This window comes from Crocodylus porosus, unplaced genomic scaffold (genome assembly GCF_001723895.1).
Source record: "Crocodylus porosus isolate Cpor-Errol unplaced genomic scaffold, CroPor_comp1, whole genome shotgun sequence".
Taxonomy (NCBI): Eukaryota; Metazoa; Chordata; order Crocodylia; family Crocodylidae; genus Crocodylus; species Crocodylus porosus.
The window spans coordinates 54678173-54691243 of record NW_017728943.1 but is presented as its reverse complement, the minus strand read 5'-3'; the positions used below and the strand labels follow the sequence as shown (position 1 = coordinate 54691243).

The 13071-nt window shown below is 36.7% G+C and overlaps 1 protein-coding gene across 1 annotated transcript in view; it reads left to right on the top strand.

Moving 5' to 3' along the window:
- The window catches only part of CAMKMT (calmodulin-lysine N-methyltransferase), a 383612-nt gene that overhangs the window by 314998 nt on the left and 55543 nt on the right, over window positions 1–13071 (top strand). The window contains exons 5-8 of the mRNA XM_019549368.1: window positions 1381–1441; window positions 4337–4391; window positions 5442–5505; window positions 12360–12426. Coding sequence (XP_019404913.1) covers window positions 1381–1441; window positions 4337–4391; window positions 5442–5505; window positions 12360–12426 — 247 coding nt within the window. The remainder of the gene's footprint in view (window positions 1–1380; window positions 1442–4336; window positions 4392–5441; window positions 5506–12359; window positions 12427–13071) is intronic.

Sequence of the window (13071 nt, the reverse complement as noted above, 5' to 3'; positions counted from 1 at the left end):
TTTTATGGCATGAATATCTACCAGTCAAATGCAAGCTTAACCATTGCTCGTATCATATGCTAGTATAATACTGGGTTATATATTGATTGCAAAATCTGTCATTTTAACATATTTCAATGCTGATAGATAAAATGCTGTAGGCTCTTGAGTATTTGTATCACTGAGGACTGGTTAATGTATGAATATTTAAGTTCAGTCCCTGACATATTTAAAAAATAGTCAATTTGCAGAGATCTAGTAATCCAAGTTATAGTGAAATATACAAATAAAAATGATCTTTGAATATATGTGTTGGGTATAAACGCAGTACCCTTGATTAATATAATTCCTGTCAACTAAAATGGTGTACTCATTGTGAGCCAAATCCTGAAATCCTTCTTGGCTTTTAGTTGTTTTCTACTTAAGCAAAATTTTCATAGGTGCTCAGGATTTGGCTTATTTGTCTTTGCTATGAGTTTTATTTGAGGAAGGATTGAATGAAAACAGAGCAGCACCTTTGCCCTTATATGCAGATAGCCTCAGCTTTTGGTGGGTGAGGCCAGGAGTTGGATGGACTGAAACAGGAAATACCCTCTTTAGAGTAACAATCAAGCTGTGCAGTGATTAATAGGAAGGAAGATTTTGGTTAAGTATGCTGTGAAACAAACCTGCTTTCATGAAATGTTCTATGATACTATTAATGCATAGTAAAACAGACTTTCTAAAAACCCCCAACTGTCTGAATTCTACAAAGCAGACTATGTAAGAATTCAGTTTAACTGTCAGAAACTTTCAGAAGCATTGAAGGACCAAGTTGACCTAAACAGGCACAAGCTCCTTTTAAAGCCAAGGTCCTGTCTTAACAAATCATGGAGCTATCCAGTGAGCTGTACATCAGTCCAAATTCTGTCTTATGGATGTTTACACAGAACTACTCTCATGACCACCAACCAAGGAGATAAAATACTTACAAATATTATTTAGTCACAAATCCATTAGGAGTTTCATAGCTGAACATCATTTAATATGAAGTTATTTTCTGTTGAATCTGATGTCTATCAGTAGTTACTGAGGTTGCAAATATAAGTGTATGGTATAAAATAGATGATTCTTGTAATTTGATTGTTCTTAGTGTTAAAGTCTTAATGGCAGTGTCTGACTCTTTAAAAAGTAGGGTGGTGAGGCGTAATCTTGCTGAAGTCCATGTATCTGTTGCTGAGTGTCTGAGAAATACTGCCATTGTTCTTTAATGTATTCTCTGGCATTGCAGTCTATTTCAGAAATTTAAAAAATCCAGCAAACTACTGTTCAGTAGAGATATTGAAACAGTAAATAAATATTAACAACACCTTTCAGAGGGAAAAAAATCTATTCTAAAAAGCAAATATCTTTGTTTTATAGGTATCTGGCCTTCTGAAGAGGTGCTAGCTTACTATTGCCTGAAGCACAATCAAATGTTCAGGTACAGAGCTGAACACAAAAGATACAATTCCAATCTGTTAGTTTTATTGTATCTGCATGGTAAAGATTGCTATGATTTAAGTTTTCAGATTAAATTTAAAATGTTCAAGGTGAAAGCATGTTGCTTTTAACAAAGAATTTTGAGCTGCCTTTGGGTACTAATAATGCACAGCAAGCTTTTTGCTATATGTCAAAGACTTTTGATTTCCACTCAAGGCATTTTATTTCACTTTGATTTTTGGGAAACAAAAGTGAAGCTCCGATCGATCAGTACTGATTGTGAAGGTCAGGAAAAATAAAAGACATTCTTTAAACTGACATCTATTGTGAAAGCAAGCAAAATAATATCTGATAAGGTACATCCCATTCGTGTTATATGGCGATGGGTGTATTTGTACACCTACTTGTAATGCTCTGTTAGCATTTTGAAGCATTCTACATTTTTATGTATGCATTTTTTAACCTTTCTGCAACAAGCCAAGCCAAGCATGCTGCAGGCGTACATAAAAAATAAATAAAGCTATATATCCCTTTCCCTTCTCTGTGGGTGCCCAGGGCCCTGTAGTCAGTAGGACACCTATGGTTCTATTGTTCTGAGTGAGGGAGAAGGATTTGGGCTATAGAAGTTTCCCTTCATCCCCCTGTGAACATGAGCTGCCTACACAATTATGAACAACTTTCTGAACATAGCATGGAGGCAGGCTGAAGCAAACAGATCTGCCACTGCTCAGATTCACCAGCCATTGACTCCTGACTTTATAAGGAGCTCCAGCTTGCTTCTGCAGGTAGAGACTGGAACTTCTTAAATTTTATTTCCAGTGTCATTTGGAGGCTTCCTCTGACCCTTTCTCCCCACAGATATATACCCAATGCTCAACCCAGCAATTTGGTTTGGTTTGGTGCCCCGAGTTCCCCACAGCTGCTACTGTGGCTGCTACTAAGAGGTGCTACTGTGGGTGTGCATCATAGATCATTCTGTTCCATTTTTTCCAAAATACTTTCTATACAAGTCCTAAATTCTGGGCCTACAGAATCTGAAAACCCAACTATTCCGTTAAAGCCAATGGCATTTTACTTAGTCATCACTTGATAGGATTAGGCCTCCTAAATAATCAACTCTGAGTACCTACATTTTTTCAAATTTTAGTTTTCATTTTGTGAAAGTCACCAAATACGTATTTGCTCAATAGACTGGTATGATTCCAAAAGAGCTGTTAATGCTTATCATGCATGTTTGAATAAGTGCTCTCATATATATGTGTGTACATATATTATGTATTTGCATGATTGGTTCCATAATACACTTTAAAAAAACCCTGAGTGCTTGCTATATTTACTGCCTGGCTTGTAATTGCTATAAAGGAATAAATACTTATTAAATGCAAAATGTAGATTATAAGTGTTTTTGTTAAACACCATACCTGTACCATTTAGAAAAGCCAAAACCTAAAGAAAAACAGAGAAAAAAACTGACAAAATAACAATGAGGAATTTATTTAAATCACAAGGTGCAAAGAAATTCAGAATTTAAGTTGCAAATTTCTAAATTTCTTTAATTTCCTTAATTACGTTTGGGCTTTTCTTTGGCTCCAAATTATGCCAGTCCATAAAAGGATGATATTTACTGCTCTCTCATAAATCTAGATTAGTAGACTTTTTGCTAGTAAAGTGCACAATGTTTGAGAGAAATCCATCCCATCCCCAGATTGAGTGGCAGATTATGAAGATACAGCCTAGCCCATAAAACTCTGCTGGGGTAGTGGACTTATTTTTTAAACAGTGCTTACATGGCTGTCTGTGAAAAATGTTTTCCTGGAAAAAACATAATTGGAAATTACTTTAATGTGTTTGCAAAACAGGTTGAGTTTTCAATTTTTAATTTTTTTTCCCACCTCAATTTCTGTTTAGTCAAGTAAAATCTGTCAAAAACATTTCCATGGAAAGTTTTCTGTCTGCTGTAATCATTACTGCCTTCACTGCTGGCTAATGCAGGGTCACCTCCCTATCCCTTATTGAAGCTGGAACATGCCATGGAATTGGAGATGGCCCCAATGCAAGCCTTTTTTCGATGGCTCCACCTACACCATTCCCATTATGCAGACTATCTACACAAAGTACATTTCCTATACATGGATAACACGTGTGTTATTAACACCTATGCACAATAGGCTAAGTTAAGAACAGCATGTCGGATTAGACATTCAACCTTAATGCTGAGTTCTGTTCCTTTCTGTATTGAGAATAGACTCTTGACATTACCTTACCTTAGTTTTCAATGGTTTAACTATATGTTGTTACAGTGTTGTTTATAACAGCACTGCTATATTGTTTGTAGGTCACTCACAATTTTAAGTGCTAATTGAGGGAACTGAATGCTTCCTATGTAATTATTTTGTGTAAGGCATGCAGCTTGTTCTAAAATGTATTTTAATTTCTTAATATATAAAGTATAGATACAACTGTGTGGACAGATGCATAAATAATATTAATTTCTCCATTTACTTCTTTAACTGTTTTTGCAAGAATAAATGTGGATTAACATTGTTATCCTTTCCTAACAATTATCTTTCGCTACTCTAGCTAGTTTAGTTCTAAAAGACAGCGCCATTGTCAAGGGGAAAAAAGGGAACCTTCTCAGATTTTTCAGCTCAGCGGTGGTAATGTTGCACTGAACACTAATGAGGGAACCCCCACTGATTTGCCTGCTTTGTGACTTTTCTATTTCATAATTATTTTTAAAACGCAAAACGACATGAGGTAGCCTAGTCATGTCTCTACAACTTCCTGGTAGCTCAGTTCTTACTGCAGATGGCAATTTGTTCTTGTAACATATATGTCTTTCTGACCATTTTCATCTAATTTGTATGGGTTCTACCATTTCCTTTCTCTCTTTCAGGGACCTTGCTGTGTGTGAGCTAGGGGGTGGCATGACATGCTTGGCTGGGCTCATGGTAGGTCTTTTCTCAATTCCAATCCCATTCAGAGAGAGGAACAAAAGAAAAAATGTTCCAGTGCCTCCAACTGCTGGGTCAGAGAACTGTCAACAGCATCAGCTGCGGTCAAGCTGCAGAGTCTTGAGAGACCTTCTAGATTGACTTGCTTTCGTATCATATTGATTTTATGGTTGCCTCGATGAGCAGAAACATTTTACCTCAGTGTAGTCAATATCTCTTGTTGTGACATTCCAGGCCACGTACGGTCTGTCTTTCATTGCCATAGCTGAAGCATTTTTTTTTTCAGATTACAGTCCCATTTGCTAAGATACAGGAATAGCCTGGCGAATCACAGTTGGAGCACCATGATATAGCTGCTAATGTTTTGCCTGCATTATTACACCAACAAACATGATCCAGAGCTCTCGGTAATTAGATTCTTTTGAATTAGATTGGCCATTCAGGAGCGTCGTTCACCATTCTCTGGGTTCTGAGTCATGTATTCAGGAGATATTATGTAGCAGTGCAGTGCATTAGACAAGTTTTTATGTCTCTACAAATAAAAGCATATTGTTACACTGATTGGCATTTGACAAACCTGTCGCTCTTATACAATGTGTCGAGGTTACAGCCCAATGTGCGAGCATGTCAAAGCTCACAAAAAAATTACCCTTACAAAGCCATCTGCCTGCAATGCAAAGTTATATGAAGGGCATCAGGCAGTCAGACAGAAGCAAGCTGAAAGGCAGAGTGACAGCCTTGTATGATGGCTCTACTAGATAAACAGAAGCCCGCAAATGAAAGCCTCTCAGAATACCATCATCCGCTGTCACAATGCAATTACGGAACAGAATGATAGCAAGATAGAGGCTCCCGCAAATGGAATGATAAAAGTATTGACTGATTTGATTGAATGATTAAAATAATGCAGACATAAAATGAAAAAAGATTGAAGATTGTTACAGAGAAATAGGTGAGGAAGCATGATACTGAAGGCTTGTCACTCCTGTCTTCACTTCCACACAGACAAGCATATTTGCTCATTGTTTGCTGTGCTCTTTTTTTCAGGTTGCTATTTCTGCAGATGTCAAAGAAGTTCTGTTAACTGATGGAAATGAAAAGGCCATCAAAAGTATCCTTATTCAGATAGAAAACTGGTTTGTTGTGCTCATTCCTTTTTTACTGGCTGAGTAACAATTGATATAAAGAAAGACAGCATGGGGTATATTAAAAAAAGTCTCCTCCATAAGTAATTAAAAAATGGAAAGATATAGAATTTCTTGAACAGAGCTACAATTTTCCCTGTAATAAATTCCATACTTTCTTCTTGGATTAAAAAAGTATATGTTGGTTACAAGAAAGCAGCAAGGTACAGTGATAAATATTTGGCTAATGGTTAAGTGCTGAGAGATTCCATTTTTATATGTTGTATGTTAGAGGAAGCACATCAGCAAACCAAATAATTAACTCCCCCTTGACATTTATTCTTTGTACTAGTGAAACTAGATCTTTTTTATACCAAGTCTGCCTTCAGATATTAATCTTTTATATTATATTATACACAATACACATGTACTTCCTAATGCTCACAGTGTATATTATTAAATGCCTGGTACTGTGATTACTTTTAACTTACACCTGCCTATAAATTATCCATTTATTGTATTTAATCATTATCAGTTTTGAATTATTTCTCCTAACATTGGGGTATAAAACTAGTCTCTTCCTTGTTCTGTTTTATTTTATTTCTGATATTATGTTAGAATAAATTGTTGTTATGCCATATGAATGTGTACACACAGTTCTGAAAATTAAATGTATTTGGTTAAGCAAGAGGGTGAGTGAACATAATTTATGGCAGTAAATATCTACAATAGCACAAGAACTGATATTTTTAGTGACTATTAGTAGCTGTTGGAAATTGAGAGAAAAAATGGAAGAAGTTATATGTTTACCTTTCTTCCTTAGTAATTTTTAAATTTGCATTTTACGGCAGACTACTTGTTCAATTTTGACTATTGTAGCATCAGAATTATTTTGATTTATGATTTATATATATATATATGTGAATACAAGCATATTGTGTACTTGCTTTTTCATTACGTTAACCTTTGTTGTGGCTTTTATTTAAAATGTGAAAAGTGAAATTATATAAAACTGTTAAAACAAGAGACATAGTACTGCAAGAATATTAGTTCACAGCCCACTTATATTCTTAGAGGTAACACTGCCAGCTGTAATTGCCTAAAATACTTTAACAATTTCATGGAGAAAAGTACCCAATCACAAATCATATACTTCAGACTTGAAAAAAGCCCCATGAATCGCTAAAAGACACAGATTTAAGTCATGACTAATATGACTTTATGAATGAGTTTAATGCTTCAGTATTGCATTATTTGGTGGAGTTTAATGTAACATACTAGACTATATCAATTATATTCATATGACATTGTGGGGGGGATATTTACAAAAATAACCTCCCCTCTTCCTACAGTGGGCAGCAGGGGTAGGAGATGTACAAAATCAAAATAGCAAAATAAGCTGATGTTTGATAAAGAATGTTTGTTTAACAAAAATGTCCCTTTCCCCACACACAGTTTCATGTGGTTATAGTAATCATCAAGTTGGTAAATACCTTGTTTCAGAGATTAAATGAACACATCTAAACTTTTACCAAATTGCCAAAGTTCTTCTAACTCGGGTATGAACTAATATGTGCTAAAATTATTCATCCATTGTATTAAACAATTAAAGTGGTTTTGTTCCTCAAAAAGAGAACGATTAACATCACCCAATTAAGTCGCTTATGTTTCCATAATTTATTTAGGAAATATTTCACATTTTCTAAAATCATATAAGAAGTCATAGTCTGTATTCAGTGTATTAGTCTTTCAGAGAAGTGACTGATGAAAGACTGCCATAAGAATTTCTTTCTTTTTTTTTCTTAACATTTGGTACTCTGAAACTCAGGATTCAAAGTGCTTTTATTGTGCTACATTTTACAATGGGTTTAATATAGCAGGATGCCAAAGTGCAGTACACTAAAAACTTCACAGTGTAGGTGGAATGCATTCTTAAAAGTGTGCAATAAAATTTATGTTGTATTTTATGTATTTTATGGACTTCACTGATAGTTTTATGATCTGTCTTATGGTAATTTTCCTTTTGCATTCTTTCCTAGCTATAATACAATTTTAGATCTGTTACAGCCATACTGACCTCACTGAAATCAGGGGCCTTCTGTTGCTACAAATGAGAATAGAATCTGTCCCAAAATGTCCAAAATAATAGAAGTAATGATTAATTTCTACTAACTTTTACTTTTTTATTCACCTGTTTTAATAGTTTTGTCAAATGAATCACCTGAAAATAGCTAAAATAGTGTTTTCTATTTTGGATTCTGCTCTACAGAAATAATATCTAGTATTCTGCGTTATTGTTTAGGTATTATGTATTAAATAACCTTGTTTAAAAATTACTGTTTACATCTTCCCTTTAAATTTCTTAGGAAACTTAAATTATATGCCAGTCATACTATAATATCCAAAAATTACTTTCCAAAAACTAAAAATGGTTTTCAACAAAAAGGGGGAAAAAATCACTGTCAGAAGCCAGGAAATCACCAAGCAAGCCTGCTAATTATTCTTAATGGGCAAGATGAGCACATTAAGAAACAAATGAATACATCAGTGAAATGTAATTGAAAATCGACCTGGCAATAGTGCATTGCATCTGAGAATCTGCCTTTGTGTCATCATCATCATCATCATCATCATCATAATTATTGTTGTTGTTGTTGTTTTCACTATTCAGTGAAAGTAACAAACGGCCTTGCTTTGTCACGTCTTAAGCTTTCGAGGATCTGATTTTACCTTAATTTTTACACTATTTATCTTATTTTCCAAAATGTTTAATTCTAGTTTTGGCTGTCAGATAAGGAAATCACTCCGTGTGTTGTAAATGCCAATATGAAGGTAGTATATTGAAACATTACATGACTTGCTTAACATACCAACTACTTGTTTTAACTTTAATTTCAAATCTCTCTTCACTGTGCATTTAATGTGAAGCATTAACTAGTTTTATATAAAACATTCATATTTGATAGTGATTACTGATCCTATGATGCAGGGGGTCAAAAGATTTTAAAATGCTGAAGATTTTTCATTTAAAAAAAAGTGTCACCCTGTCCTTGATTCAGACCATTGTGCTTATCACAGGTAATGATAGATAAACTGAGTAATAGATCATGTAGCATATGCTGCAATACCTAGGAATAAACTAGTGAAATAAAGATGGATTTCCTTGGTTATCAGCTTCAATCAACTTATCACTGATTTTGTCTGGATATGTTTAAGTGATTCTGATTATTTTGATAGCAACACTATAAAAGGAGATGTTCAGCATTTTACAAGGCAGTTAAAGAGATTAAGTGGATCACTTAAATGGAAATCTCGCCACACTTTGGGGTAATATAGATCCAGATCTGTGTTTTGCTGATGCGTTACTTCTTTCTGATGGATCCTGTCCAGAACTTCTAATCTCCAAAATGTCCTACAACACAAAAAAGATTCGAAACAAAATCAAAGTTTTCAGGTCAGATCCATTTCTAATAAAAATGGCCATATAATTCATTACTTTATGTCTTAAGTCCATTTCACATGCACTATAAATTGGCAACTAACTTCCACCAGAAAGCATCAGTAATACGATGTGCTGAGACAATACAATTGTAATTGAAATGCAGTGGAATGTGTGGATCTCTCAATAGCCATGGGAAATCCAGGTTATAAAGGTCAGATGTTACCTTATTGCCTGAAGATATGGGTTTATAAATTATTTAGAATATATAGTGTTAAAATTTTTGCTAAAATTATAAATAGATTTCCTGAATTAAGTACATAAAATTACTTCACTCTCACTAATTTATGTACAGTGTTACCTCTACTAACAAAATAATATATTTTGCTTATGAGAGTAGTCATGTTCTCCTTCTGCTCCATGGGTATATATTGTACATTGTGATATTTTATTGGATGTGGTAGAAATGCTTTACAAGGTGCATCTTGAGGGTGGGGAAATCAATTTAAAATAGTCTTTTATAATTTTCAGTTGCATGTAATAAATGTCAATGGTCTTTTCTTCTACATTGTTAACTTAGAAGATTTTGCTAAAAAATTGTGCAATAGCCATACTCTTAGGTAAGTTAATCATGTGATTTTTTAAGTTAAGCAAATATAGAGATACAGGATAGTGGTAATTTTTAATTAACAAAACATCAATTATTTCATTTGCAGACAAGAAATTTGCAGTAAGAACACAATGACTTGTTTGTACTTCAGCAAAATCCTCCTTTAGTAGCATGGGTTCATTTTTTTCATAAAAGCTGTCTCCATGAGTACACTTCTTTACCAGTCCACACCTGGATTGTCTAAGCACCTTGCAGTAGTTTGGTTTCTCCATGCTAATTTTAGTGGTTATGCTGAGAAAGGAAAGAGACTAATTATTTCTGAATGGGAATAGTATCTACTAGGGAGGAGACCAGGTCCCAATATTCCTGTTTTATATGAATCACTGAAATCTATGCAAGCTGAAATGTGTTTTTGTGTGTCCTCTCATGCTCCCTCAGTTACCTGCTGTTAGTACCCTTTACTGCTGACTACAAGTGTCCTTAGTCTTGGAGAGTCTTCATTGCTATAAATAAATTGGATACAGGTCCTTTTCAGGCCCATCAGTGCTACTTCTTGTTTTGATTAGTATATGAGTGATGACACAGAGCACCAAAATCTGTGTTTAGAGCTTCCGGAGAAAAAGAGGCTGAGGGTCTTGTTACAGGTTACACTGTGAGCTGCTCAAATGTTGATCAGTGTTAGTGCTAGCTTGAGTTTGGAGCAGTCACATGTCTAGGGCAGCAGGGGCCCGGAGGACTGAAAGGTAAGAATCTGCTACCCTCTCCCATTTTTGGCTTTCCCTCTGTCCCTCATGCCCCCTCTCCCTGCCACCACAGATTTCCCCTTGATCTGTCTGCCTGCTAATGGCTGCCTGCACTCTCTCTCCTAGGGGATCAGGCAGGGAAGGGTTAACCTTGCTGCTGGCCAAACTGCTGCTCTTCACACTATGCCCAACCCAGAGAGCAGCCATGGCCATGGCTGTGCAAGTAGGTTAACCCTTCCCTACCTACTCCCCTGACCAGACAGTTCAAGCAGCTGCAAGTAAGCAGGAGGGTGGTAAGGGGGCAGTGAGTGGGTATCGAGGTTACAGGGGAGGGTGGGGAGCAGTGGGCCTCATCCAGGCCAGCAGGGGAGGATGAGCGTGTGGCGTGTTTATACTAAGGTATAGTTTAGAGTGGCTACAACTTAGTGTAACGTGAGCTGAGTAACACAGATCAGAGATAATCCTGCCCTGGAGTGGTGCAACTTTGAGCTGCATAACGAGCACTTAAAACCAGTTTCAGGTGTTAAGGTGCAGACAAGCCAGGTGTTAAGAGCTCCTGAAATTACCCTGCCAAAAATTGCAGTGTAACAAGGCTCTGAGAATGAAGCAGAGACATCCCTCCCCTCAGCTCCTCAGAAGAAGGAATGCTATGTATTGTTCTCCTGTGATCAACTGTACCTGAGAGAAACTCCAAGTACTTTTCAAGAAAGAGAAATCAAACCAGAAATTCCACTGCATACATGCCAGTGTATTCCTGCTGTATGCTACATTTCCTACAGAAAGTCACAGCAGTAAACCTGATGTGTACGTGCTGGGTCAGGAATGGAAGCCAAAACCATGAGCTCTTGGAACTAGTGAGCTAGTGGCCCATGTCATTGTAAAAGGGCCCCACAAACTAAACAGGGCATTATGAGACCATGTTGACAGTTCTGCATCCATAATACTATATTAATTCAATGTTAAGATGAGGTCCCCCCTCCCAATTTAACAGGGAAGGAAAAGACCCTCATCTCAGAATGAATTGTGAGGGTGGTGGGGGAGGGCAGGCAGCTGCTGTGGCTTGGGCTTCAGTGCCTATGAGTGGTGAGGACCAAAGCTGAAGCTGCTGCCTGTCCCTGCCCACATCCCCCCACCACCCCACCACCTCTGCTTCCCACCATCACCCCCCTACAGCCCCTTCTCTCTTTTCTGACCTCCTCTGCCCCAGGTAGCCTCTGCTCCCATGCCCACCTCTCTTCCTCTCCAGCTTTACCCTTGCACCAAGTTGACGGGCTCTGTACACACGGCAGCCTTGGGGCACTGGGCATGGCCTCAATCCAACCTACACAGCTGCTAAGTGGGTGGGGTTGGAACTGTGCTCAATGCCCCAGTCTAGAATAGGGATGGAGCCTGCAAGTGCAAAGCAGAGGCTGAGCAGGGAAGAGGGAAGCAGAGGCTAGAACAGGAGGGATTGGGGGGAAACAAGGAGCAGAGGCTGGTGGGGTGGGGAGCAGAGGCCAGTGTGGCAGGGGCAAGTTGCTTGACCTCCCAACAACACCTGCCTCCCCAGTGTGTGCCCCTGTGTAGTGATGGGAGGGAAGAATTAAAGGTGACCCCCCCCAATAATTACATTCTATACCTGGAAAATTATAACAAGTTTATATTTTTTTCATGTATTGAATCTAATTTGTGAGGGGTTGTCTTAAATTCAGGTTTGTTAGATTCAAATAAATATGGTATATATCCACAGTTGCCAGATAGTTATGCTGCTTTTATTAAAATGTTAGCTTTCTGTTCATATACATAGATGGAAGAACCTTTGTTTCAAATAAAACACAAAGGTGGAAAAATTAAATAAAGGGCAGACAATGAGCATGGGTAAAATGATGAACTGCTGGTCCAGATATTTCGAGGACACTATAAATTCATTACTTCTAAAAAGGCTCAGTGTTGGCTCAGATTAAGGCTGGGAAAAGAAACTAAGAAGATATTAAAACTGGAAAATGTACTTTGGATGAATCATTATTTTTATGCTAATTTAATAGATGTTCCTTAACAAGTATGTTAAAGATGTGAGTGACATCATCAGGAGGAACCAAAACGAAGGAGTATTTAAGGCTCAAACCGTATCGAGCTGGTATGATACTTTTAAAATTGATTGTTTGTATGATATACGTTTAATCTAAATGCAAAATATGAATTATTAATTTGATCGGCATGGAAGATAACCATGCACTGTCAGTGAGTCAAACCAGTTCTTCAAGAGATGGGTGTTTATGAAATTAAATGCAGTTATTTAATCCCAAATTCAAATACCACTATCTGAAGTTGTATATAAATTTGTGCGTGTTTCCATATATGCTGAGAACTCTGGAAAAAATTCTAAAACCAAATTTGGAAGTACTGAAAAATACATATCCTTGAACCCAATTCCTTTTTAGCAATAAATTACTTCTTAGCAATTAATTATATTGTATACTTTAGAATACGATATCATTAATCTTGGCTATATTTGACATGGCATTTTTCTTCTTTTTTATTATTTTTTTAATATATAGAAGTTCTCTCTTTAAAAGGAGGCTGTTAATTGTGTGAGTGAAAATTGGCAATTTGAGAGGCAGCATGTTCCACCATGTTGGATGTAAGATTAGGAAATAGGGTACATGTTACCCTATATCAATGCCAGGAGACACCTAATCACCTCCTAAATTCTCAATTTATTAGGTTGGGATCAAAGCATGACTAGTAAGTTTTTGATGCTGAGAGCACGCATACAGTTTAA